The sequence below is a fragment of the Convolutriloba macropyga genome, chromosome 7 (assembly GCF_964194025.1).
Source record: "Convolutriloba macropyga chromosome 7, txConMacr16.3, whole genome shotgun sequence".
Classification (NCBI taxonomy): Eukaryota; Metazoa; Xenacoelomorpha; order Acoela; family Convolutidae; genus Convolutriloba; species Convolutriloba macropyga.
In genome coordinates this window covers 67151831-67177728 of record NC_134474.1, presented here as the reverse complement: position 1 = coordinate 67177728, position 25898 = coordinate 67151831, and the positions used below count along the sequence as shown (strand labels likewise).

Sequence of the window (25898 nt, the reverse complement as noted above, 5' to 3'; positions counted from 1 at the left end):
TTAACACAAATGAAAATGTTGTTAAACCCAAAAAAAATCAGGTAAAATTACTCAATCTGTCGTGAAAATAGCCTTTTCGATTTTACAAGAGATATCGGGTAATAACGCTCAATTTCTTCTGCCGTTCACAGAAAAAATTTGTAGCACAATTTTGATTTTGTTAGCACTATTTAGCTGAAGCTAAAATCAGACCTTTCATTTATAAATCTAAACAGTTGATAAAATATTTTTTAATTCATAGCATCGGTTAGGGTCTTTAGACTTTTTCGATATTTCATCAGTCTGGGAGAGGGGGGGTCGGGGGGTCTAAAGTAGGGTAAGTAGGGTACGATGGTGTGAGAACTCACGAAGAGGCTAGCGAGTAGGAAGAGGAGGGTTGGGGTGACAATGAAGAAGAGGAATGAGTCCTTTCTAGCCGATGGGAAGCAGGAGTACCCATTTCCGGTCAGCCCAATGTCATCCCGGAACAGTCCAAAGTACACAGCACACACTGTACCTGTAATACCAATCAAACACTACTAAAGCAATGTTTTTTATTTCTGATGTGGTAGGGATTTTATTCGCTTGATCTTAATTACCACACTAGAGCTAAACCAATATTATTATAGCGACCTTAATTAAGTGCTAGAATAAGTCTCACTATATGCTCACATTGTTCTTTGCTAATTTCCAAATCTAAGTGTTATTTGCTAGAAATAAAATTGATTAGATATAAAGATTAATTATTAAACAGATAGAAAGGATAGAGCACAATTTGGGGGTAAATCCTACTTGAAAATATGGTGGGGTATCTAATCTTAATCAAGAAGTTAGATCCATCTTACTGCTGGATGTGAATATTACTTTAACTCTATTTTGCTATAAAATCGGCAGACTTACAATCGCTGCTGTTATTTCCGCTTAGCGGAGGAGTAGATGTTTCGCTCTTAGAGCAGAGAGAGGAAGAGAGAGAGAAATTATTAGTGGAAAATGAAGCGGCTTAAGTTTGCGCTGGTTGAGTTTTGAACTGATTTCCTTCAGCAGCAAGCTCTAGGCTCGTGCGTGTTTATACTTGAGTCAACACGACTAAAAATCACAAGACTTAAGACTAGCTCCGAATCAATTCCTAGGTCATTCGTGGAGCCGACTACTATTCGTCTTTAGTCATATTATCGTTTCAGACTTACTGCTGTGAAGAGCGGCCTGGATAGCTTCAGTATCCTTCACTTAGTACGAGTATTAATAGCGGCAGTGAATCAGCCGGTATAGCTTGTGCTATAGTGAATTAAATAATACACAGCAGTATTTGGCTATGAATAATGTATTCATTCACTCAACGCATTCCACGCAGCATACCTCTCTTTCTCTCTCTCTCTCTTAATATTCCGTCAGTTTAGACTAAGTCTAAAGTGTTCACAAAGTCGACTGCTAAATAATTATACTCTTTGCAGCATCGGTAATTGCGGCGGCAATTATCCAATTAGCAATACTACAGCTCACCCCGATCTAAAGAAGAGAAAAATTGTGCTCTATCGTATAAAGTTTACAATTAATTATAAAGAATATTAGAGCTTACAAGTAATAGTTATAGAAAGGTAGGAGCATTAATATTCAGAGTTCAGTAATACAATGTTATTGTGAACTCGGTTAAAATTACTAATGGTATGAAATATAGAGTACAACGGCAGACTTGGAAGAAGAGCATTGCCAAGGAACAATCACAATTACAGGTTGTTTGTGTATAAGTTTAGCATCAATGGTTAGGTAGAGCAAGTTACAAGCGAATACACTAGAAATGTAAGTGTTGAGACACTGAGTAATAAAAAGTGTTAAACAAATTGAGGCACAAACTACATAGATAGAAAAGAGGAACGCAAGTGCGTTGTATTAAATATAAACTACAGGCCATTGATCCCAAAATGGAGAAACTTTTAGTGATCGATTAAAAGAAACATTAATATATCATATGAAAGTTTAATTGTTTTTGTTGTCAATTTTGCTAGAAGGACTCTCTGTTTGTCTTTTAGTTCCTTAAGCTGAAGTCCGAGCAGCTTATTTGTTTCAATCAATTGGTTTGCTTTTTTTAGAAGCTCTTTCTGTTGCCGATCTGCAATATTGGATTCCGAATCCCAAAGCTGATGCCGGAAGTTGGAGTTTTCAACAATTAGGTGATCGGTTGAAATAGTCTCCGGTTGCGGTGAATCAGTGCTTGGGAATACTGTTATCTGCTCGAATGGCACTTCAACGCGAGTCTTCAGAACCTTGTTTTCTAGTTCGTATTTTCGGTCCTGATCATTCCTATTCCTAAGTCTCCGAAGGTTTAGAGTAGGTAGCAAGGAAAAGTTCGGAATCACTGGCAGGGATTCGGTTGGTACAAGGATCTTGGTATTCGTTATGACGTTTTGAATCGTCGTCATTTCTGAGAGGCGCCATTGGTTATACTCAGTCGTTAGTGAGTAGTCTAGAGAAGTTACAAACTTCGGGTTCTGGTCGAGTGGCAGCATTTCTTGTAGCCTTTGAATTTCCAGGCGAGCGTCTTTGAGGGGGAAGTATTTTCCTTTCGGCAAACCATCGTCTAAAGGTTTTTTTTGCATAGGTCGAAAAGGCTGGGATTAATCGTTTCGTGCGATTGTTGTCCGGGTTGGTGTTGCTGATGTTGTTTCGGCAGATAACGCTGTTTGTTAATGTTGTTCTTGTTGGCGAGGAGGGATGGCTCGGGGTTTCTTCGTCAATGGGGGAAGGTCTGCCATTCAATTGGTCACGGGGTCATGCTGCACTGTGGGCAGCTGGATGTCGTCTAATTGTCTTTTGGTCATCTTATGTGATCATAAACATATAAATACATTTAAGATGAAACATTAACTTTTCAAGCGAAAACCATCGTACGTTTTATCGTACCAACAAAGTCATACTCTTTGAGTACAGGAATATAATCAAACTCCATGTGCAGAATCAATTTTGCGAAACTCCCACCGGGGTGGAAAGAAGGAAAAGAAAAATTCAAAAGAACTGAAATTTGGAAAAGAATCTCCGTTTTTAAAATTGGAATATCCTATTAACCAAAAAAAATTATTTGTTTAGAAGCTTTAAATCAGATTGTGTCAGATTTAACTGACTGAAATCGGGTTTCGGACCTCGTGGCTCCCCTCCGTGCGACGATCCGCGCAGCTGGGTTTTTTTGTGTTGCAGTATATACCTGCTTGTGATGAAGGGTCATTAGATAAGGAGAAGGAGGAGGACTTCTATGAGGAGGCCAACAGAGAGGGTGATGATGAACGAGAGAAGGATAAGGATTGGGACGTGAATGGGGTGCATTGTTTAAGAACTCTCCGACCAAACATCGCGGGGGTTGATTTTTTTCGAAAAAAGCTTGGAAGGGGATTTTTTTAAAAAAGTACGTCAGCATGTATGTGCGTACATATTTTACCTGGGAATATGACAGCATTGAACATGTATATGGGTGGGAAGACCTCTTTTCCCCATAATTTTGGCTCGTACTCTTTGAAGAGGTTGAGTGCCACATTGAGAAATGATCCCTGGACTGCCAAGTATGCAAACATCATCATCATACTCGCCACTCTGCACTCAACTCTGTCCACACTGTAGATCTGGGAAAAAGAGGACAAAAGTCACCCAGCTGAGGTTCTCTGAGTTAAATGACCTCTGATAAGACTTAATCAGACCTAATTTGCGCCTATCGAACAAGGAGTTTGTTATTTAAATTGTTGAATTAAAAATCGCCTAAATATAAAAAAAAACATAAAGATTTACAGATCCGACTAGATATAGATTTGCTTATATTCGTTAATTTACACCTTGAGTGTCAACCAATTTTTCCCCTTGCCTTATATGGCAAGTACTAGTGCATTTTGAATTATATAGACGTTCTAAGAGAAAATCTGAACTTCTCGAATTATCACAGGGTGGAAAATAGTACACTCCCAGAGATGCTAGCTCGAAGTGCCCGTTAATGATCAAACCATAAAAATGAACGGGGGTGTGAACATCCACATTGTAAAACTGCGCAAAACAAGACGAAAATGAAATTCTCAAAACCCAGTCTAATCAGGCAAAAAGGGTCGCTGATCAAAGAGGGCACATCAGGACAGTTCTAATGTTACATGGTCTGAACTGGTAGAGGATCAGGCAAAGTTTGTGCAATGGGCGCTAAAAGTGATCATAGGTCAGTCAGCGTAAGATATGGGCAGCTCTAGCCAGAGGACATATCGACCCGAAACACACCCAAAATCTGGTCGTGAGATAGGTTGAAGTCAACTATGACTTGTAAACTGTCAACTAGGTCTGCGCGACAGAAGCAGGCAAGGTCATTGAGAACCATTGGTTATTATGAGTTGCCACTGATTCCAAAATGTTTATTGTGGGTGATCTTGTACCAAGATCACACAAATATCTTATCAAATTTCTCATCGTGTAATATCCTAATAGATCCGAAAGGATAAAATTTCCGCTATAGGTAAATTTTTATAGAGTAAAATCAGATAAGTACAAATTTTTTCTATGAGATCTATCAAATTGTCTCACGACCTCTAAGTCAAACAATGCATTATCTGATAAGTGCTGTCGGAAATTTGTCACAGCTTAAATTATAGAAATTCTGAAATCCTTTTTTTTTGGGGGGGGGGGGTCTCTTGCCTTATCAGCCCCAGACAGGTATGCACATATGAAGAGTTGGTAGAAGAATAGAGCAGTGAGGTGGTGGCTGTTTTCCTCCTCATCCATCAGATCTGAGACATAAAGGAGAAGTAAGAAGGTGGCCAACACCATCACACTCCCACACGCCATCCCGATCATGACCACGTAGAAAAACTCTTCCTTAAAACACATTTAGCTGCACTTTCGAGTCTTACCATTATAGAGTATTTCCCTAATTTTTATAACTGAATGAGTCGCTAAAATTGTCGCATGTTTTCCATTTGTGCCCCCCAGTTTAGTGGGCGCATTTTATTTTCATCCCCAGACGCATGTGCAAAATTTTTATAAAGATTTACTATGTAATGGCACGTGCTCTGTAACTGGGGATGAATAACGTACTGGGGGGAGGGGGTTGGGTACAAACAGAAAACATCCGAATTGTCAATGCAGGTAGATCCAAGTTGCACGGAACACAACACTTTTGATGATAAACAATAGCCTGACTGGCAATTCAAAACCAACTTAGCTTCAACATTGAAAATAGCATTCGAACGCACAAATAGTTAAAAAATGGGTCTTTTTCCCATTATAGTCCTCTCCATGAAATTATAGCCCGCACCCTTAATTTTCGATAGCAAATAAACCCTCAAGAAAAAAAATCCCAAGGAAATAAACGCCTCTACTTTACCCGTTTTAGACCATTTACAACAGCGAAATAGTACATTTACGTTTCAGTGTCTTTTGTGTATATTTTCTGAGCTTAATTTGACCGCCTTTTATCCGATGACTTGGGAGGGGGGGGATTCTTTCAAAACCGTTTTGGAATGTAACAAAAGTCAAAAAGTACTTATCACTAGAGCATATTAGAGAACGTTTTGATTCTTTTTTCACAAAATTAAAAACCATATAAAATAACTTTTTTCAAGGAAGGAACTTAATAATTTCAGATGGAAGAATTAAAGAAGAATAAAACGGCCTAATTGTTTTTTCTCGACCGTTTTCCGCAATGCTTCATTAATATTTTGAAGCTGCAACTGAAGATGCTTTGCTGCTACTGCGCTTTGAAAAAAATTTTTTCGTAGACAAAAAGAAAAGAATAACTTTGGAAAAATAGAAATAATTACTATTTTCCAAAATATTAGTCTCTCACCGTCCAAATACTATGATGAAATCAAAAATTTTTGTTAGCAATGAACAAAAAGAATTAGTTTTTATGCATAACAGAAACATGGTTAAATAATGTTGAAGGAAAAGAGTTGTTTAACCTTCCAAACTATAATACTATCATAAACGTTGCGAGGCGGAAAAGAGTTGGTAATTATTTAAAAGTATTTATGTTGGTATGTGAAGGAGAGTTGGTATTTAAATGAATTGTTTCGCTAAATCAAAACTCTTAGAGAAAAACTCTGTCCAGGTTATTTTTACAGACATCTATCATAACAAATTCTAAGCCATAATAAGCTGCATTTACACCCCCTCCCCAAGGCTGCTCTAATGAGAATATTTTTAATACAGTAGAAAGTTTTTTGGACGAAACTTTTGCGAAATCAAACGTATATTCTCAAAGGTGACTTCAACATAAACTTCATTCATGAAGGAAACAAAAATAAGCAACTAATTTTCATCCCTTAAACAAATGGTTCAGACCCGGTTGGAACTAAACTTGCAAACCGGGAGACAAAAAACAACTCAAATGCTAATTGATCTTTAACTCAAAAAGGTCCGTAGCCTACAAAATGCCGTGAGTGATCACTTTTGCGTTGAATTGTAGATCCCAGAAACAAGTACAGGGAATTTCAGCAAAGAATGCGGCAGTTCTTGCATATAGTCAAATTGCAAACAATAGAATCATTAAAAAATTAAGAATAAATGTCGATTATTAAAATTGATTGAAAAATGTTCAGCAGACGGCTTAAACAAAACAAATTTCAAATTCTATCTGAAAGAGTTGCGAAAAAATTCATATAAAGAACTGGATCTGGTGATGCCTGAAAAACAATTTTCAGTCAACAAACGAAAAAGTTGACAACAATATTTGAAACGCTGCTTCAAAAAGAAGTCATTTGAGACAACTGGACCTGAAAGAAAAATTTGATAGAACCAAAAAAAGGTGTGACGAAAATTTAAAGCTAGTCAAACAACCAGTAACAACAGAAATGAGACGGTTTATCAAAGTAGGGTACAGAGGAACGCACAAAGCAGTAACAGAAATTTTTTAGAGGTCACTAGAAAGCTGTCATAACTGTCCAAAGAAATCGCGTCCGAAGCAAACATGGAAGGTTTTAATTTTTTCTGAAATGGGAGCAAAGTTGGCAGCTAAATCTGACATTGTCGCAACAACAAACTCAAGCAACAATCTTTACTAAGCAGGTTTCTCTGAAAACAACAGCATCTCAAATGAACGAAATTCTTAGCCAGTTGAAAAGTAAACACACTCTCCATGCTTTTAATCTTAACAACTATTGATTAAAAAAATGCATCGCCTCCTCAATATCTCCTGTACCATGCAAAATTTTAAACAAATATATGGAGACAGGGTACAGTCTTGAATGCTAGAAAATAGCGAAATTAAACTCAGTCTTCCAATATGGAGATAAAAATGAGCCATCAAATTACCGGCCAATATCTGCCTTAACAGCTATTGCAAAAAACTTCGAAAAAATATGATAGAGCAGATTTGACGCTTTCATGAACAAACATGATTTGCTAACCAAATATCATTTCGGATTCAGAGATCAACGAAAAATTGATGCATTCGTAGAACTTGAAAACTTAAGGTCAAAATGAAAAAATATTGCAGTGGGCAAAATATGCACGTTCCATGACCAAAAAAAGCTACTGAAACATTAAATTTTGTGAAAAAATTGCTCGAATAACTGATTATGGGCAACTGTTCCAGCATTACTAAAATCATATCTTAGTAATAGAGTGCAATTTAATAAAACTGAGGGAAAAGTAATCAACAGAGAATGTGGCGGCTGAGCTTACTAACTCAACAACCAAATTTACTAGCGCTTCAAGGCCATTTCAAAAATCAGTGCTAGAAAAACATGACAAGCGAAATTGAATGCTAAATTCTATCGAACCCATTTGGATTTTTCAGTTTGTTCAACATTTATATTTAGCAACTATTATTAGTACGTAATCATCATACATGAAGTAAAGCTGAAACTCAAACTCGAACTACGCTATTATTGCCACGTATTCAAGTGTTCACAATTACAGGAATTTAGCTCAGCAGACCAAGAGATACCCAACATGGTAAGCCAGATTCGATTAATTTTGTGATTTTTATACCAATTCAGAGAGTGCGGGGCACCTTATACGGTATCTCGAACCCCAATCTCAGTGCACTCAGAGAATTTTATGACGTAATGATCTACAATCAATCACAGAAGCTAATTTGACATTTACGACAGTATAAAAAGGGCTTGGAAAACTACCAAAAATCAGTGGAAACTCGTTAATTTTGTCTTATTAAACTGACATACAGTGCGTATTGAAGCACATTTTCTTGAGCGGTAAATTACTTGTTATCGTGTCTTTGTTTCTCTAGACCATATTACTGATTGTACGGTTTTAAATTTATTTTGACTTGTGAAAAGAGAATTAATTTTGATATTCTCAAAACTTTCTTTCTGATTATTAACAAAAACTCAACAAAAATTTGAGTGTTTCAATTTGAATTATTTTGTTATTTTGAGAGAAACAGGCTGTTATACAGCAAAATTGAGCAATTAGTTATCAGGAGTATTTGAGCAACAACTATAGCAACGGTAAGCTACAGTATAGCGGATAATATAGTTCACAAAGTTAACTGCAAAAACAAAATATCCGGACAGATTTGAAACCGCTGATACGATTTGGGCGGTGTAAAGTTTTCCTTAACTTTGATAGGAGAGCAGCCGTTACATTTTGGTCCGCCAAACCCGACACAAAAGACGTTGAAGAGCTAATCTTGCATAAAAGGAATAAGCAAAGTAAAAGCAAACAGCATACAGACAATTCGAGCATAACCAGTAGAGAGGAGCTTCAATCAACAGCTGAAAGGTACGACAAGAAAATCCAAGATTTAGTGGAAGAATTTAACCCTAAAACAGGGATTGGCTACAAAATAATTGAAGATTCAGATCGACCCAACAAACTAAGGGTTCTCTAACAACATATTGTTCACCTTCTAGAGGAAGAAATATCCAAGCAATTGCAGCGTCGAAACAACAGGGAAGTGCAAGGCAAGTTTGAACTATCATTGGCTTGCAAATAGAAGCAAAGGCACACAACCAGCAATGAATGCAGAGCAAAGCAACTCAAGCCAAGCAGTGAACGATAGCGAGGGTAACAACAAGTACCCAACGGACAACCCAGTTGCTCAAACAGTACAAAATGGAGCAACAGCAACAGTCAAGAGACGGAGAATGTTTCGGAAACAGCTTCAGCAAAGCAAAGACGTAAGGAGAGGATGAAGAAATTCGATATTGAATTCGAAACCGAGATCGACTGGAACAGGCAAGGTTCGAGCGGGGGAATGTAGAGCTGGTAATGCAAATGAAGGAACTGGAAACCAAGCATCAACTACTGGAAGAAGAGCGTGAGCTAGAGCGCAAAGTGAAGAGGAAAGCATTAGAGAATGATGATGTTCGTTCGCAATCAAACAGTGCTCGAGACAAATCACCCTTCAACTGGACCCGAAAGAAGAGAGATGTCTCAGATTGGGCCAGTAGGATCGACAACCTTCTAACACCAGAACGATCAAAAGCTCGTTTCGAAGTAACCCCTGAAGTGAACAGGCCTAGTCACTTCTGACGATATCGCAGTTCACGAGACCGATCCTCAAGTGTTGAAGACCAGGACGTTTCCCCCAGAGCTGGCCTACTACGATACAACAGTGTTTATTAGGTAGCAGTAACCTACCTAAGCTGAAGTTGAATAACTTCGATGAAAACACCCTCGAATGGCTAGAGTGGTCTAGTATGTTAATTACTACAGTGGATCAACGCCAAATACCAGACTCAGAGAAGATGAGCCATCTGAAGACGCAACTGACAGGCAAGGCAAGATCAACAATCTCTGGAATGGGCTAATCTGGACAATTTTATGGTGCTGCTTGGAGCATTCTGGAGAGGAAGTTTGGAAGGCCTCATGTGATTATTGATACACAACTGGAGAGTCATCGCAAAGCAAGTCAGGTGAAGCCGCAGGACTCAACAGGTCTGATCAGTTTCTCAGTTATAGTTTCAAACTTTGTGAATGTGCTCAAAGAGTACAAGCAGCAATCAAGCTCGACACTGTATACGGCAGTAGACAAACTACCTCAAGTTCTGAGAAGTGGTGGTTCTATGTTGATGATAAATGAAGATTGGCCTGATCTGATGATTTTGTTTGAAAAGTGGCTATCTAGGATGGCATTGGCGCGGGAATGGTTTTCAGCTTTCAAGAGAGAACGAAGAGAAGAAGAACGAAGACGCACAAATAGAGACAAACGGTTCTCGAAAACATCGAACTTCAGCGCACATTCGAACGTGAAGGAAAAGAAGCAAATGCAAATGATCACTGTCCACTAGCTGATGGCATTCATAAAATTTGGAACTGTCCACTATTCAGGAACATGAGTGTGAATGATCGGTACGCAGCAGTGAGGAAGCAATACTTATGCAACGGAGGTCTCGGCAAAAGACATGCAATCAGCGATTGTAAAGTCAATGTGTGCGGTATCCATAGATGCATCAAGAAGCCCAAACAATTAACAATCAACCAGAGTAACGAAGTTACGAGCTTTCTACAGATAGTTCCTGTCTCAATACAGAGCGGTGGCAACAAGCTGAACACATATGCTTTCCTTGATAGTGGATCAACGGTTTCTTTCATCGATCAAAATGTGCAAGAGAAGATACGAGACCAAGGCACCGATGTGACGTTTAACATAGCTGGCATACACGGAACAAAGGATCTGAAGACAGAAAAGGTCCCCTTCAAAATAAAGGGACTACATTCAAAGGTGCATTCAATCGAAGCGTTTGCACACCCGTCATTGTCCTTGGGAATTACAAACTACAACTACAACAAGCTGAAGCAAAGCTTCAATCACTTGAGTGTTCTACCCAACAAAAGCTTCAACTTAATGGAAGTTGGCATCATCCTTGGTCAAGATGCTTATGAGCTACAAGGCCCATTGGACTACAAGATAGGAACACAAAGTGAACCTTTGGCCGATCTAACAGAGCTAGGATGGGTAGTCAGTGGACCCATGACGGGCAAAAGAAGACAAAATTTTGTCATTTCGTCTTCACAGAAGATGTGAAAGTGGCTGAGAATATGCAAACCTGGTGGGAAACAGAAACCTATGCTTCCAAAATCAACGTCGTCTGTTAGTCAAAGAAAGAGCTGCAGGCACAAAAGACGCTAGAGAGTACGATGAAGTTCAAAGGCGAGCGGTACGAAGGAGGAATGCTGTGGAGTGAACCAGAGCCAAACCTACCGAACAACTACAGCTCAGCCTTGGGTCAGCATTACTCACTGGAGAGAAGATTCCAAATGGACCCAAACCTGAAGAGTTTGTATAAACAGTCAATAGATACAGATGTAGAAAAAGGAATTCTTAAAAATATTGGACGAGTCCAAAGTGAAGGGCACTTTCGGGAACAGATGGTTTTTGCCACACCATCCAGTACTAAACCCGAACAAGCCTGGTATGACGTGTTTGCAATGCTGCATCAAAGAACAAAAAAGTAAGCCTCAACGACAAACTACTAGCAGGACCTGATCTGCTACACGAGTTGATTGGAACAATCTTCAGATTTCGTGAAAGACCAATTGCCCTGACAGCTGACATCTAATCGATGTTTCTAGAACGGCAAGTTCCCGATCAGGATAGAAGTTGCTTGAGGTTTCTATGGCGACCAAGAACTAGCGAACCTGTTCAGATATACGAATATAAGCGTCACGTTTTTGGAGCTAAGAGCTCTTCAACTTGTGCAAAATATGCTCTCAAGCGAGTGGAACTAGACAACGAAGAAGAGTACCCAATCGCAGCAAAAGAAACACAAAACAATTTTTACATGGACGACGTCATCAAATCAGTAGAAACCCATGAAGAAGCAGTTGAAGTCTTCAATCAACTACGACCTCTTTTCTCAAAACATGGATTTGAACTCAAGAAGTGGATCAGTAACAACGATGCATTTACCGAAGCAATCCCAAAAAACTTGAAGTCAATCAGCAACACGAAACAGGTCAAATGTGAACCCAATACGGAGGGATCCTCTGTCCTAGGACTACAATGGACCGTTACTGATGATAGTCTTCAAGTGGGCAGAGGCAAGAACAAGAAAGTTGAAGCACCTATAACCCAGAGGAAGATTCTGTCACTGGTATCTTCAGTATTCGACCCAATCGGATTGTTTGCTTCGTTCAGTTTTCATATGAGACGACGTCTGAAAGGCATCTTGTGTAAGAATGGACAACATTGGGACAACGAAGTGGAGCCGGGTGAAGAAGAAGAATTCATGAGATGGAAACAACAACTTCCGATTGTAGCTGAAACAAGCATCGATAGAAGGTACTTCAACAAAGAGAGGGATGGAACCAAACAGCATGTGTTTGCTGACGCATCTGAAGACACGATGTGTGCAGTAGCCTAAATACGTTCACAACTGAAAGAATATCCCGCTGACTTAGCATTTGTCGTTTGAAAAAGCAGAGTGGCACCGATGAGGCATCTTTTAGTAACCCGATTGAAATTGCAAGCAGCAGTCATGGCAGTGAGGTTGAAGTAACAGATAGTCAATGAACATGAATTGAAGATAAATATTTGCAGTTTTTAGTCATACTCAAATAGAGTATTGCAGTGGATACACAGTTCCCATCGTAGGAAACACAGTTCCCATCGTAGGTGGCCAATCGAGTTGCTGAGAAAATAGATACAATTGATGTTTCCCCGTGGAAACATGTGAGCGGTATCAAAAACCCAGCGGACATTGGCACCAGAGCAAACAACAATGAGGAGCTCAAGAGAAGTGAGTGGCTCACTGGGCCCGCTTGGTTGAGGCGACCAGAGAGTGAGTGACCAGAGCAAGTGAACCTAATTTTTACCTCAGATGAAGAGAACATACCCTCATCAGTCTTCATGATACAAGCTGAAGAAAAGAAAGTAGTTATTCAAGGGGAACGATTCCGTAACTTTAACAGACTAGTGAATGCAGTGGCATACGTGCAGCAAGCATTGAGAAAATACAAACCAGCAACACTCGTAGTTAGCATTGAAGAAAGAAAAAAGCAAAAGCAACAATCTTCAAGCTACTACAGCAAGAACAGTTAGGCGAAGAGATCAAATCTGTCAAAAATGAAAAGGAAATTACAAAGGGCATCAAAATCCTGCAAGTCTCACCCTTCTTAGATGAAGAGGGACTGATTCGAGCCAAAGGCAGGATACGCAAAAGTCAGTTGGATTTGAATGCAAACCATCCAATATTGCTACATTGGAAACATCATGCGGTTGAATTATTCTTGCGAAACAAGCACAAGGGCAATCAACATGAAGGCACTGAGCATGTAAGAAACATTGTTCAGCAGAAGATGTGGATCCTAGGCACACGGAACGCCTTAAGATTAATCAAGAACAGGTGTGTTACCTGCAGAAAAGGCAGAGCACCAACGATAGCACCAGTAATACCTGAAGAGCGGTTAGATGCTTCGAATTTTTGTCATTTCTTCTTAACAGAAGATGTGAAAGTGGCTGAGAGTATGCAAACCTGGTGGAAACAGAAACCTATGCTTCCAAAATCAACGTCGTCTGTCAGTCAAAGAAAGAGCTGCAGGCACAAAAGACGCTAGAGAGTACGATGAAGTTCACAGGCGAGCGGTACGAAGGGGGAATGCTGTGGAGTGAACCAGAGCCAAACCTACCGACCAACTACAGCTCAGCCTTGGGACAGCTTTACTCACTGGAGAAAAGATTCCAAGGGACCCAAACTTGAAGAGTTTGTATAAACAGTCAATAGATACAGATGTAGAAAAAGGAATTCTTAAAAATATTGGACGAGTACGAAGTGAAGGGCACTTTCGGGAAAGAATGGTATTTGCCACACAATCCAGTACTAAACCCGAACAAGCCTGGCAAAGGTTGACGTGTTTGCAATGCTGCATCAAAGAACAAAAAAGTATGCCTCAACGACAAAATACTAGCAGGACCTGATCTGCTACACGAGTTGATTGGAACAATCTTCAGATTTCGTGAAAGACCAATTGCCCTGACAGCTGACATCTAATCGATGTTTCTAAAAGTGCAAGTTCCCGATCAGGCTAGAAGTTGCTTGAGGTTTCTATGGCGTCCAAGAACTAACGAACCTGTTCAGATATACGAATATCAGCGTTACGTTTTTGGAGCTAAGAGCTCTCCAACTTGTGCAAACTATGCTTTCAAGCGAATGGGACTAGACAACGAAGAAGAGTATTCAATCGTAGCAAAACCAATACAAAACAACTTCTACATGTACGATTTCATCAATCAAGAACAAGTGTGTTACCTGCAGAAGAAGCAGAGCACAAACGATAGCACCAGTAATACCTGAAGAGCGCTTAGATGCTTCAACAGCCTTCACAAACGTTGGAGTTGACTACTTTGGCCCTTTCCTTGTGAAGATCGAGCGAAGAAACGAAAAGCGATGGTGTTGTCTTTTCACATGCCTAACTATGAGAGCGGTGCATATAGAAGTAGTACCCAAGTTGGACACAGAGGGTTGTCTCAATGCAATCAGGCGATTTATTGCGCAAAGGGGCCAAACGAGCACCATCATCAGCGACAACGGGACAAATTTTGTTGGAGCTGAAAGAGAATTTGCAGACTACGTTGCGGCATGGAACAAAGAAGGGATCGAATAGTATCTAATTCAACGAGGAATCAGTTTGAAGTTCAACCCATCCGCAGCACCTCACGTTGGAGGAGTATGGGAACGGTTGGTGAGAATTTGCAAGAAAGCAAATTATGCAGTGTTGGGGAACATATCAGTCACAGAAGAAGTTCTTTCAACAACGATTTGTGTTGTTGACCAGACATTGAACTTAAGACCGTTGATTCCAGTCAGATTAGACGTTAAAGACTTAGAAGCATTGACCCCCCAATCACTTTTTGCTTGGCAACAAGAACGTTTGCTTACCCTATCTACCATGCGCAGAAGAAATTGTGGATCATCGAGAGCTCTTCCGACGAACTCAAGCCTATGCAAATGGATAGCGATGAGCGTGGATATTACAATCTAGGTCGAGTTACGAACACCATCGATGGATCTGACGGTGTGATTCGATCAGCGCTAGTTCGAACGGACGACGGAGTGTACAAGTGACCAGTAGGGAAGCTCGCCCCAATACTACCTGGAAAATATGTTTTTGCGATCGATGGAAAACAGGTTCGGCGATGTTGCGGCTAAGCTTACTAACTCAACAACTAAATTGAATAGCGCATCAAGGCCATTTCAAGCATCAAAGCTAGAATAGCATGACAAGCGAAATTTAATGCTACATTTGTTCAACATTTACATTAAGCAATTATTATTAGTACACAATTGTCAAACATGAAGTGAAACTCAAAACTCGAACTACGCTATTATGGCCACGTATTCAAGTGTTCACAATCACACAAATTTAGCTCAGCGGAGCAAGAGATACCTAGCGTGGTAAGCCAGATTCCAGGAATTTTGCGATTTTCATACCAATTCAGAGAGTGCGGGGCACCTTGTACGATATCCCGAATCCCAACCACAGTACATTCAGAGAACCTTACGAAATACTGATCTACAACTAGTCAGAGATGCTAACTTGACATGTACGATGGTATAAAAGGAGCTTGGAAAACTACCAAAAATCAGTGAAAGCTCGTTAATTTTGTCTTATTAAACTGACATATAGTGCGTATTGAAGCACACTTTCTTGAGCACTAAATTACTTGGTATAGTGTCTTGTTTCTGTAGATCATATTAGTGATTGTACAGTTTTAACTTTACTTTGACTTGGGAAAAGAGAATTAACTTTGATATTCTCAAAACTTTCTTTCTGATTATTAACAAAAACTCTTTCTGATTATTAACAAAAACTCAAAAACTCTTTCTGATTATAAACAAAAACAAGAATTTGATTGTTTCAATTTGAATTATTTTGTTATTCTGAGAAAAACAAGTTGTTATACAGCAAAGCTGAGCAATTAGTTGTCATGAGTAATTGAGCAACAAGTAATGCAACGGTAAGCTACAGTATAGCGGATAATACAGTTCACAAAAGTTAACAGCAAAATCAAAAAATCCAGACAGATTTGAAACCGCTGAAACGAACTGGGCGGTGTAAAATTTTCTTTGACTTTGATAGGAGAGCAGCCGTTACAGAGAATATCATATTTGGTGGACCCCAGGGCCCGATCTTGGGACTTTTGTTTATTTGTTATTTATATAAAAGATTTTGATTTTGATAAAACGCGCAACTGGAACTAATTTGTATGCAGACGATTCTGTGATATACACCAAAGTGGATCTGAAAACAATAATTGAGGCGCAAAAAAAGCTCCATTTAGATCCGCAGTTTGGCTAGGTTAAGTAAAACAATTACAGTTGGGTTCTATAAAAAGACGAATACCAATAAGCTAGACACTCTAAAGATTAATAACACAGAAATACTCAATTTTGCAGTAAATAAATATCTTGTTACCCTACGTGACACTGACTGAAAAAATTAGTAAGCGCAAGGCATCTTGTAACAATTTATTAAACTCATATGCAGCCATTTCCTCAGTAGGATGTTCTAAAATATGGATGTGTAGAGTACAATATTCTTAAACCTAAGAATATTTTGATAAAAAGATTTGTAAGTTCTGATTTTCAGAAAGAAATATGAGTCCAAATCAACAATCAGGAGAAAATTGCTATTTACAATGCAAAACAGTTGCACCTCGATTAATTTTTGAAAACAGCTACAAAGATAATAAGGAGCCAAAACGCGGTTTCATGCCTAGAAAACTTAAATTCCGAAAATGATACTCTTAAAATCATGAGTGGTCGAACAAGATCTCGGAAACTTTGCCAGCCCAAAAACAAATATGACTATTATTCTACAAGACCTAAAATCAAGCAGATGGTAAACTGCTTAATATTTTATTTCCCAAACATTGTTAATGACATTTGTACCACATCAGAGCTTCAAGTTGAAGATTTCTGCCACAAATTCCTTGATAATTACAACATAAACAACTATGAGTTGTCTAAGTTTACTAGTTAAGAGACAGAACGTTGACATTAAAATTAATTAATTCCGTATCATTGACAACGGTAATTTTTCCTGTTTCTCTTATCAGCAACTACCACAATCACTTCTATTCTTTTGAGAAACTTCAGAAAATGTTGTTTGAGAAAATGTCACAAACGGAAAACCTCCTTATAAAATAATACAAATGCTTATCATATTTCAAACGCAACTGACTCGTTTAAGTTCGTCGATCTTTTCCTGGTCGACAAGGGCGACAACTGCGAATGAAGTTGTGTGAGTGGAGTTGCACGCCCCTCTGTACTCGTCCACCAATACTGCCCCCACTCCATCTGTGTAGTAGCTGTTGTTCTCGCGAGAGTAGTAGGCACACCTGTACTCCACGCTGACGTCATAAATATCACCTTAACAATTTTGATCGGTTACATTCTATAGGCACTTGAAGAATTATATTGAGAAATTATTAGATTATAACGTACCTATAAGGGTGTGTGTCTACCCGGGTGGAGGTGTCACCGCCATTCAACGCAAAATTTTGTAAGATAAGCGGTGAATGCGGTGAAAAAAAACCTTTATCGACTAGTAACGGTGAAATTAAATAATTTCACCGCTGAATTTAGAAATTATAATAATATTATCAGGCGCTAACATGATCACAATTAATGGGAGTCAGACAGTAAATCAAAAGACTACATTGAGGCAGATTTTTAAAAAAAAATCCAATTAAGACTGACACCCGAGAGCTAATACAGCGAAATTCCCTCCAAATATGCAGCAGCCATCAAATCCTAAAAAAAACTAAGTCCTAGGCATAATTTATATTTGCAACTTTTTTGATGTTAGCGTCATCAAAATGTTGCGATTTAATTAAGTTCAAATTGATTTCTGCAAACTTTAATGAATTACTGGGGATACAAACCACGGGTAGAGACCTACCTTCTCAAAAACTCCAGACTAATACATTACATTGCAAAAAGACCATTCGCTCGAGTATGTACTCGGCAAACCGCTGTTTCACGCATGTCTTTTACGCACACGTATTAAGATCAGGAAAGTAAGCAAGCGCGAAAAAGTGCGATACACTCAAATTTTGATAAATAGGTCGCTAGTTTTCGCATTTTACAGTGTGTGTGAATACTAGCGACAAGTCTAATTGATTCTAATCCTTTGATATCCCCACATTTTCCGCACGTTTGATGTCGGCGGCTACCATTCTTTATTAAATATTTTTTTCAAAAAAGTGTTTTGTTTTAACGGAGTGTTTTTTTTGAAATTATTAGGTGGGTTATTTATTAACAAAAACAATATAAAAATCGAATAAATTGTTAGCAAAATGTAACCACTGAGATGACAAAGAGATGGTACAAATTGATGCAAAAATTAGCGATGCCATTTGGGGGATGAGTTGCCAATTTTCGCAGTGCTTTTGTCGTTAGAATTGGCTGCCGGAATTAACGACTAAAGGAACGGCAATATGGTTGGTGATTTTCACATTGTCGCTGATTTCGGCAAATTTGGTAAAAACGAAAAAACAACAAAGTGTAACGACCTTAAACATTACATATGCTCAAATACCCATTGTAAACAAACATTTATTCTCAGAATATTGTCAAGTACTACTGAAAAATCGTTCCTCAAATTACAATCATTGCTTTCCTAAAAAAATGAAATCTACTAACTTGGTTTAAATAATTAGTGAGGCGGAGAAAACGCCTACAAAACAATTACTTCAAACAAAAACTTCAGCGAACGATACCGAGTACATGATGAAAACTGTATTTGCCAGTAGAAAATAAGAAAATTTCTTGGGTAGAAAATATTCTCCACGAAGATTTGAAAAAAATGTATAGCGACAGCTTCACAGGACCATAGATTTTAAACAACAAAAACGACTACTTTTTCATACTTCGCCAGCCAGTTGTTAAATTGTGTCAAATACCAATGGTTAGATTTCTTGATACCATACATTTTTTGCTATGTGATCAAATATTTAAAACGGCACTTCCCCTCTTTAATCGAATATATAAAGTATTTGCCGCTTGAAATAAATCAAAACAAGCAGGCAGTTTGCAGCAAAAGGGCTGAAGTGATCAAAGTTGCAACAAAACAAAGGATGTGGCAATCAGAAGCATATTTCCTATATGCCAAAACATGGGTTGTTGATTTCCTTTTCGTCACTGTTTTCTTCGAAAATTCCAAAAAATTTCTGTTAACAGTAAAAAATGATAATTTTCAAGAAACAGGTAGCCTGTTCATTATACGGTTTGGTCCAACTGATCAGATGTATGTTGTTTTCACTACATATATTTCCTCAACTTCATATATCATAATCAGCGGAAAAATTATGATGTTGTCTACTATATTAGATTATGTTTAAGTCAATTCGTTGCTCATTTCCGTTGACAAAGTTAAAATGTTTCTGCTTGTCCAGAAAAAAAATAAACAACCAATCAGAGCAACAGTTAGAATGCACATATGAATAATGAACTTTACACTTCCGAGCCTATTTATTGTACAATGATCAAAAATTTGAACGAATCAAGAGATAAACTCAGTGTTAGACTTGAGATAAAAAGTTGGAGACAGCAACCTCTCATTAAAAAGCAAAAATACTCAGACCTTAATTCAAAATTTGAATTTCATCTTGCTCAAACAATTTTATCTTAGTTGCAAAGTCTCAAATCAATTTTCTTGAGATTGAATTAAACGTTGTTGCAGAAGCCTTATCCGACTATCAAATGAAAATTCCTGATCGGATAATTAAAACCAATTTTCGTTTATTGCCGGAATAGCTGCGAAAAAATAGATTTGCGTGCCGTAAAATACAGATAGAAAAAGATTTGGAAAAAAGATGTCGTGGTCAACTTTAATTCAAAGGGGTGTACATTTGAGAACAGTTTTGGATGCAAGAACTTTCGACGAAGCAAACCCCCAAGGTTCAAACCCCCAACCTCAGGCGCAAGATCCTCCTGCATTAACCACTTGGCTACATGTCCCTTATCCTCTCTTATGTTACAAACAATATTGTTTCAGCAACAGACATAAATTTTGAATAGGAGCAATTTAAGTCACGCAAAAAGCAACAAAAAAGCGTGAGAAAATGAATGAAAACGTGGAGCGACAAAATGTTCCAGAACAAAATGTAAAAGGATAAAGAGCGTCAGAGTTCGAAACAAAAAGACAAAGAGCACCGCATTATAGCTCCGCTCATGTTACAGCTTTGCAGCTATAAAAACCAATTTTTGTTTATTGTCCGATTTTTCATTTTCGATTTTTTTATTCTCTGGATTTACTGCCTCAGCCTCTGATTGAGTGCCTATATTCGTACCTCTCGAAATTGATCAGCCCAGAAACATGAACAAAACAAAACTTTTTAAATTTCGTTGATATTAATAGTCATAATTTCTGCCAAAATTCATTCTACTGTTTTAGAGAAAAGCAAGATCATGAAATAATTAAGGTAAAAATTAAAAAACCCTATCTTGCTTATTTTATTTCCCACTTCACATTTTGTCCGATACCCGCAAAATGTTTCAGAAAATGTCTTCTTGAACCGGAATTTTTTTGCGAGAAAACGGTCAAAGCTTTTTCATTTTTAACCGGTAGCAAAATTATCTGTTTTTTTATCCTTGGATTTGGCCGGTACATTTCAGTTTCGTTTCCATGGTCAATATTTTAAATTTCGAAATAGTAAATGAAATACCCACTTGTTTTATGGTACACACTGTCAAATTATACATCAGATAATGCATCATTTAATTTTTTTTTCGAAAACCAGTTAGGTTCGGTTTATTGCGTGCTGAGAAAACGCGCTAATAAAAAATACTTAAATCTTTTAAACTTTAACACCTTAAAAAATAAACCTTAAAATATTTAAACTGGTTTTCAAAATTTTTTTTAAATACCATTGGAATTTTATTCCACCGACGAATAGAAATTTTAATTTTAAAGACCGACCTTAATTTTAAAGTCAAAGAAATAATATTTGTACGCTCATCAACGCTAACTACGATGTCTTTTTTTATAATGAACTTCTTCTGATTGCATTTTCTTTGCGTGTCGAAGCATATTTTAAAACTTTTTCAAGGGAATTTTTTCTAATTGATCCTGTGGGAAGAATTTTTGTTCCTAGAAGCAGTTCTCATGAAAACAAACTTTTATGCCCGGATTAATTTACTTCTTGATTGTATGAACCGATTGTCACGGTGGGTCTTGGGAAAAATGGCTCTGAAATCCAAATTTGACACAAGTGCCTTCAAAGGACTTATTTCAGTTTTTAAAGGTATTTGATGTTGTGCCCATTATAATGATCTGATTGCCGGTGCCATCATACTTGACAATTTTTAACGTTAATTTGACCGTTTTTGACCGTTTTCAAACAGAAAGAAATTTGACCGTTTTTGAGCAGGAATGAGAAATAAGGAAACTTAATGGAAAACTTAATGGAAAACTTAGTTTATACTTTCTCGTTTGTTAGTATGGTTTTGTTAGTTACACAATTGCAACTGACCCAGATCAATTGATTTTTTGTCGAATGTGGATGCATAGTTTAGAGAGTATGAGATGGGAATGGACAGAGGGTATCCTATCTCGTCTCTCACTGTCACTGACACGAAGTCTGTCATCCTCTTGACAAATCTGTTCCCAAATCTAAACAACAACAACAATAACAACACAACTTTAGTCGTGTTTTAGTGGCTTAGACGCAGTAGATAATATGGGTTGTAAAAAAGACACTGTTTCTATGAATTTCCGTGGGGGTTTATTTCCTATCTAAAATAAAGCGGGTTTTTTTCGGTGTTTTTTTTTCAAAACCGCATTTTCACAGTAGTTGCGACTGCTTAGAACCCCTTAACAACAGCGGTCTAGCAGAACCCGGTTCGAGATGTCACCGCCATTCAACGCACAAAAATTGCACAAGATAAGCGGTGAATGCGGTGAAATTACGCAAATCAGGCGGTGAAAAAAATTATCGCCTGGTAGCTGTGAAATTACATAATTTCACCGCTGAATTTAGCGGTGAAATTAGATAAATTCGTCGCTTTTTTTAAAAAAAAAACAACTTTTCACCGCTTATCTTACACATTTTTCCGATCATTCCTCGACCTGGGAGCCCAAGTGTGTGTGCTCTTGAGAGACCAGTTCGGTCTGGGTGACTATAACCTGATTCCCGTTGAGTACTCCTTGCCGTAATTGACAGTCTCAGCCTCGTATACAAAGTCCAGAGTCTGTCTTGGTTTGCCAAAATTCATCTCATATTTGGACAGCACAGCCGAGGAACCATGTGGCAAAGTCTCAAGGACTTCTTTGGAAATGGTCACGTCTAAACGGAACAGTCTTTATCCGGGCGGATCCACCCTTACAATCCACCTCTAATAATCCACCCTTATAATCCGCCTCTATTTAGCGGGCATTAAGGTATAATGTACAATTCTACATTTATATAATGGGAAAAAGAGTGGAGGAGTAATGATACTAATGATTACACACTGTAATTACACTGCAAATTGGAGTAGATTTATTTTTAAAAAAAATTACACTTAATTTATACCATTTAAATAGATGTTTTGGATCTATTCTGTTTAGCCCTCCCCATCCCTCTGTTTTTTATGCCCTTACTAGCACCTTGCTATGTAAAAATAGCACACAAGCCTGGGTGGCGCAAAAAATATATGCGCACTAAGGCGGGGGGGGGGGGGGGGGGGAATACCAGACTAGATCCGAAACAGAATAGATTTTTCTTATTTCAACTCTTTTGACAGTTAGAGTGAACTGATTTATAAAATTCACACTGCAATTGATCATTTTACAGCTGAACTCGAACTTTACAAATTGGACTCACGTTCGTATGTGTTTTTAGTAACACCATTGAAGTCCAGCTTTTTGCATGTCAAGTCCTCAGAATGGTTCGAGAAGTGATGGATATTCTGCATGACAAACATCATATTGTCCGAGTTGTAAGTCCTGCTTGTGGTTTCATTACCATTAAACCTCGCCATGTTATGTAGGAATATATGAAGACTGTCTAAGAAGGGGTAAATTTCGTATTCGCTGTTTCTCAACAGTGACGATAGACTGACCAGTTTTTCAACATAGCTGAGGACAGTTGCCACCACAGTAGTCAAAATGTCCTCAAATTGTTCTTCTTTGCTCAGGAAACTCTCCTCGTTAAATGTGAAGCTAAAATATTTTCAGATTTTTATCATAATTTTGACGTTGAGTTGACGCTTAATTTGATATGAACTTACAGATGTCAAAATTCGACTTGCTAATAAAAACTCTGTTTTTGCCTTGCATAGGCTCACGCTCTTTATAAAAAAATTACATAACGATTTTTGAAAAAAAAAAATTAGGACTATAACAACCGAAATTTTGGTGTTTTTTTTGTTTTTGTTTTTGCATTTTCTATTTTGAACACCTGGTATCAATTTCAGTTTTAGGATGTTCTTTTAATTTAAAAAAAACGAAAATTTCCCAACTATCACCAGACATTACCCTGTTCAATTATAGAGCAAACACGATAACTTTCTTATTTCTGATCCGGATTTGTTAGCCAAAAACATTTCAGGGATTGGCGATTTCAAAAAAAGTGCTGGCAAAATCTAACAAAAAAAACTGCTGGCGAATTTTAGTAGTTTAAAATGGGCAAAACACGATTTGCAGCCCTCAGAAATTTAAAACTCTCAACAACACAAACGAAGATGATTAAAAGAATATGTGAAAACGAAAACAATTTAAAGTCTTTCTAATTTAATTTGAACTTGAGGGCTTTTTAGGAACCTAACGCAAAAGCAAAAACTAATTTTTCGGCGTAAAATATCCACAAACAAAAATCACAACAGTTTTCAAATTTTTCCAGCTAATGAGCTGAAAATAACAGAGAGAATTAAATCTCCTGATTAAATTTTTTCGTCTTCAACAAATATTAAAAATTGATAATCCATCAGAAACTGAATTAAGCGACACAAATTATATCAGTGAAAATATCAACGACAAAAACTTAACTCAAATAAAAAAATACTGAGAAATGTACATGAATAGTGCTTTTCGCAAATAGCGCTTCAAAAATTAATTTGTTTTTCTGTTCGAACAGCTTATTTGGGGACGCAAATTTACCTAATTTGATTTTCTCCTCGTCAAAAAAATTCATTTTCAGTAAGTGTTTCATTGCATATTTTAATAAGATAAAGAATGAAATTCGTCGAAGGCTAGACTTAATTTAATACAAAACAAACTGAAAAATACAAAATTTAGGAACACCCAAAACCATAAAATCAAACTAATAAAATAGCACATCTTTTCCATCAAGATATCAGAACTGCTACTAAGATAGTAGTTATCAAAACTTCCATTAACAGCTCAATTTTTTCAAACAAACATTCAATTATTAACAAAGTAATACAAAAACCTTTGTATTTGGATTTTTCTTTTCGGCAGCTTAACTTGGTTTGTTTGCGTTTCCATCGTCAATTTTGTTCAACATAAAATTACGGTAGGCCTCTTATTGCTTTTCTTTTCACTGGTTATTTATCACTGCTTCAAAGTAGTCGAGAGATTGGTAAAGCTCTAAGATAGCTGCCCGCCGGTGTCCCGCTTTTTCACCCCTATTCATTTAACCCCCTATCATTTAACCCCGATTTATTCACCCCTGTATCATTTAACCCCTCTATCTTTTAACCCCTCTATCATTTCACCCCGATTTTAATCTTTCTATAAAATAAGGATAATTAAATTAGCATTATAATCATTTGGCCATGCCTCGCGGGCCATGGCCATGCCTCAGCGGCCCGTGGGACTTGATATGAAACTATCACAACCGAACGTGGGATTAATTTGTCCACTTAATTATGACAAAACATGCCTTTAATGTCGACTGCTAATTGGCGGGATGAAATGATAGAGGGGTGAAATTATAGAGGGGTTAAATGATAGAGGGTTTAAAAAATCGGGGTTAAATGATAGGGGGTTAAATGAATAGGGGTGAAAAGAAGTAGAACCCTGCCCGCCGACCTAATGCTCTTAATGCTCTTCGGGTTTTACCTGTTTAAACAGTTTTTGAGAGCAGAAGGTCGAACCGTCAGACCAAAATTCGATTAAGAAAATTCATTAAGAAAAAAATCGATGAACAATTAATAGATCAACAAAAACTAATTACCAAAATTCGATCACAAAAAAACAGAATTGGTTTTTGAGAGCAAACTTCGTTTGAGAGCAACCTTAGTTTGAGAGCAATTAAATGTGAATAATTCAGCGCATAGTAAAAACTACTAAATTTCGCGATTCGAATTTTTCACGACTTTCAAGTAAGAAAATGATACGAAAAACAAAGCTACATCATATGAAAAACATCATATAAAAAAATGACGAGTGATCAAGCTGTGGTCGGTGATACTTTCTATCTATTATCGACCCAATTTCAGTGGAGACAATTTAATTCCTTTCAAATCCGAAGACGAGCACAAAATTCGGCCATTTTTTTCATATCGAATATCCTTCGAGGACGGTCTTTTCATATATATACATACTAGCAGTCGGGATTGCGCAGTGGCATCTAATTTCTATTTATATTTTGAACAACTAAACTTCTATAATAACTCTGGTAATAGCTTAACGTCAATTTAAATAACAAACTAAAACCTGCTAGTACCTAACGATCAGTGAATAACAGCACAGAATCAGACAAATTTTAGTTGTCCGTTCATAATCAGAAACACTTCAGAACGAAGATCTTTTTACAAAGGTTTTGAAATTTTCTGAATCAGAGCAAAATTTAGAACAAAATTCTCTGAATTCCTTCTGTTTAGAGAAAACTCAGAACGAATTTCTCAATTGGCGCTGAATTAGAAGATATTCAGTGCAAAATGTGAACCGAATCAGCCCCTGAATCAGTACTGAAAGTGTCCTGAAGTTGAAATACGTACGTAATAGTTGTCAGCAACTGGAACAGAGGCACGTGATAGGACAGTCTGTGAGACGTGAACTCATCCCTCATATTAGTCATGATTGTGTTCATACTCTCGAGGAAG

The 25898-nt window shown here is 37.6% G+C and overlaps 1 protein-coding gene across 1 annotated transcript; it reads right to left on the bottom strand.

The window, feature by feature from the left end:
* Positions 1-230: 230 nt before the first annotated feature.
* LOC142343112 (uncharacterized) lies at positions 231-25892 on the bottom strand. The gene is made up of 8 exons (XM_075394800.1): positions 25794-25892; positions 22715-23052; positions 22036-22195; positions 21383-21522; positions 17089-17276; positions 4633-4812; positions 3407-3587; positions 231-496 (listed from the first exon to the last, which is right to left on the bottom strand). Exons 1-8 carry the CDS (start codon positions 25883-25885, stop codon positions 231-233), a joined length of 1545 nt encoding a protein of 514 aa, XP_075250915.1. The 5' UTR covers positions 25886-25892.
* Positions 25893-25898: the final 6 nt, after the last annotated feature.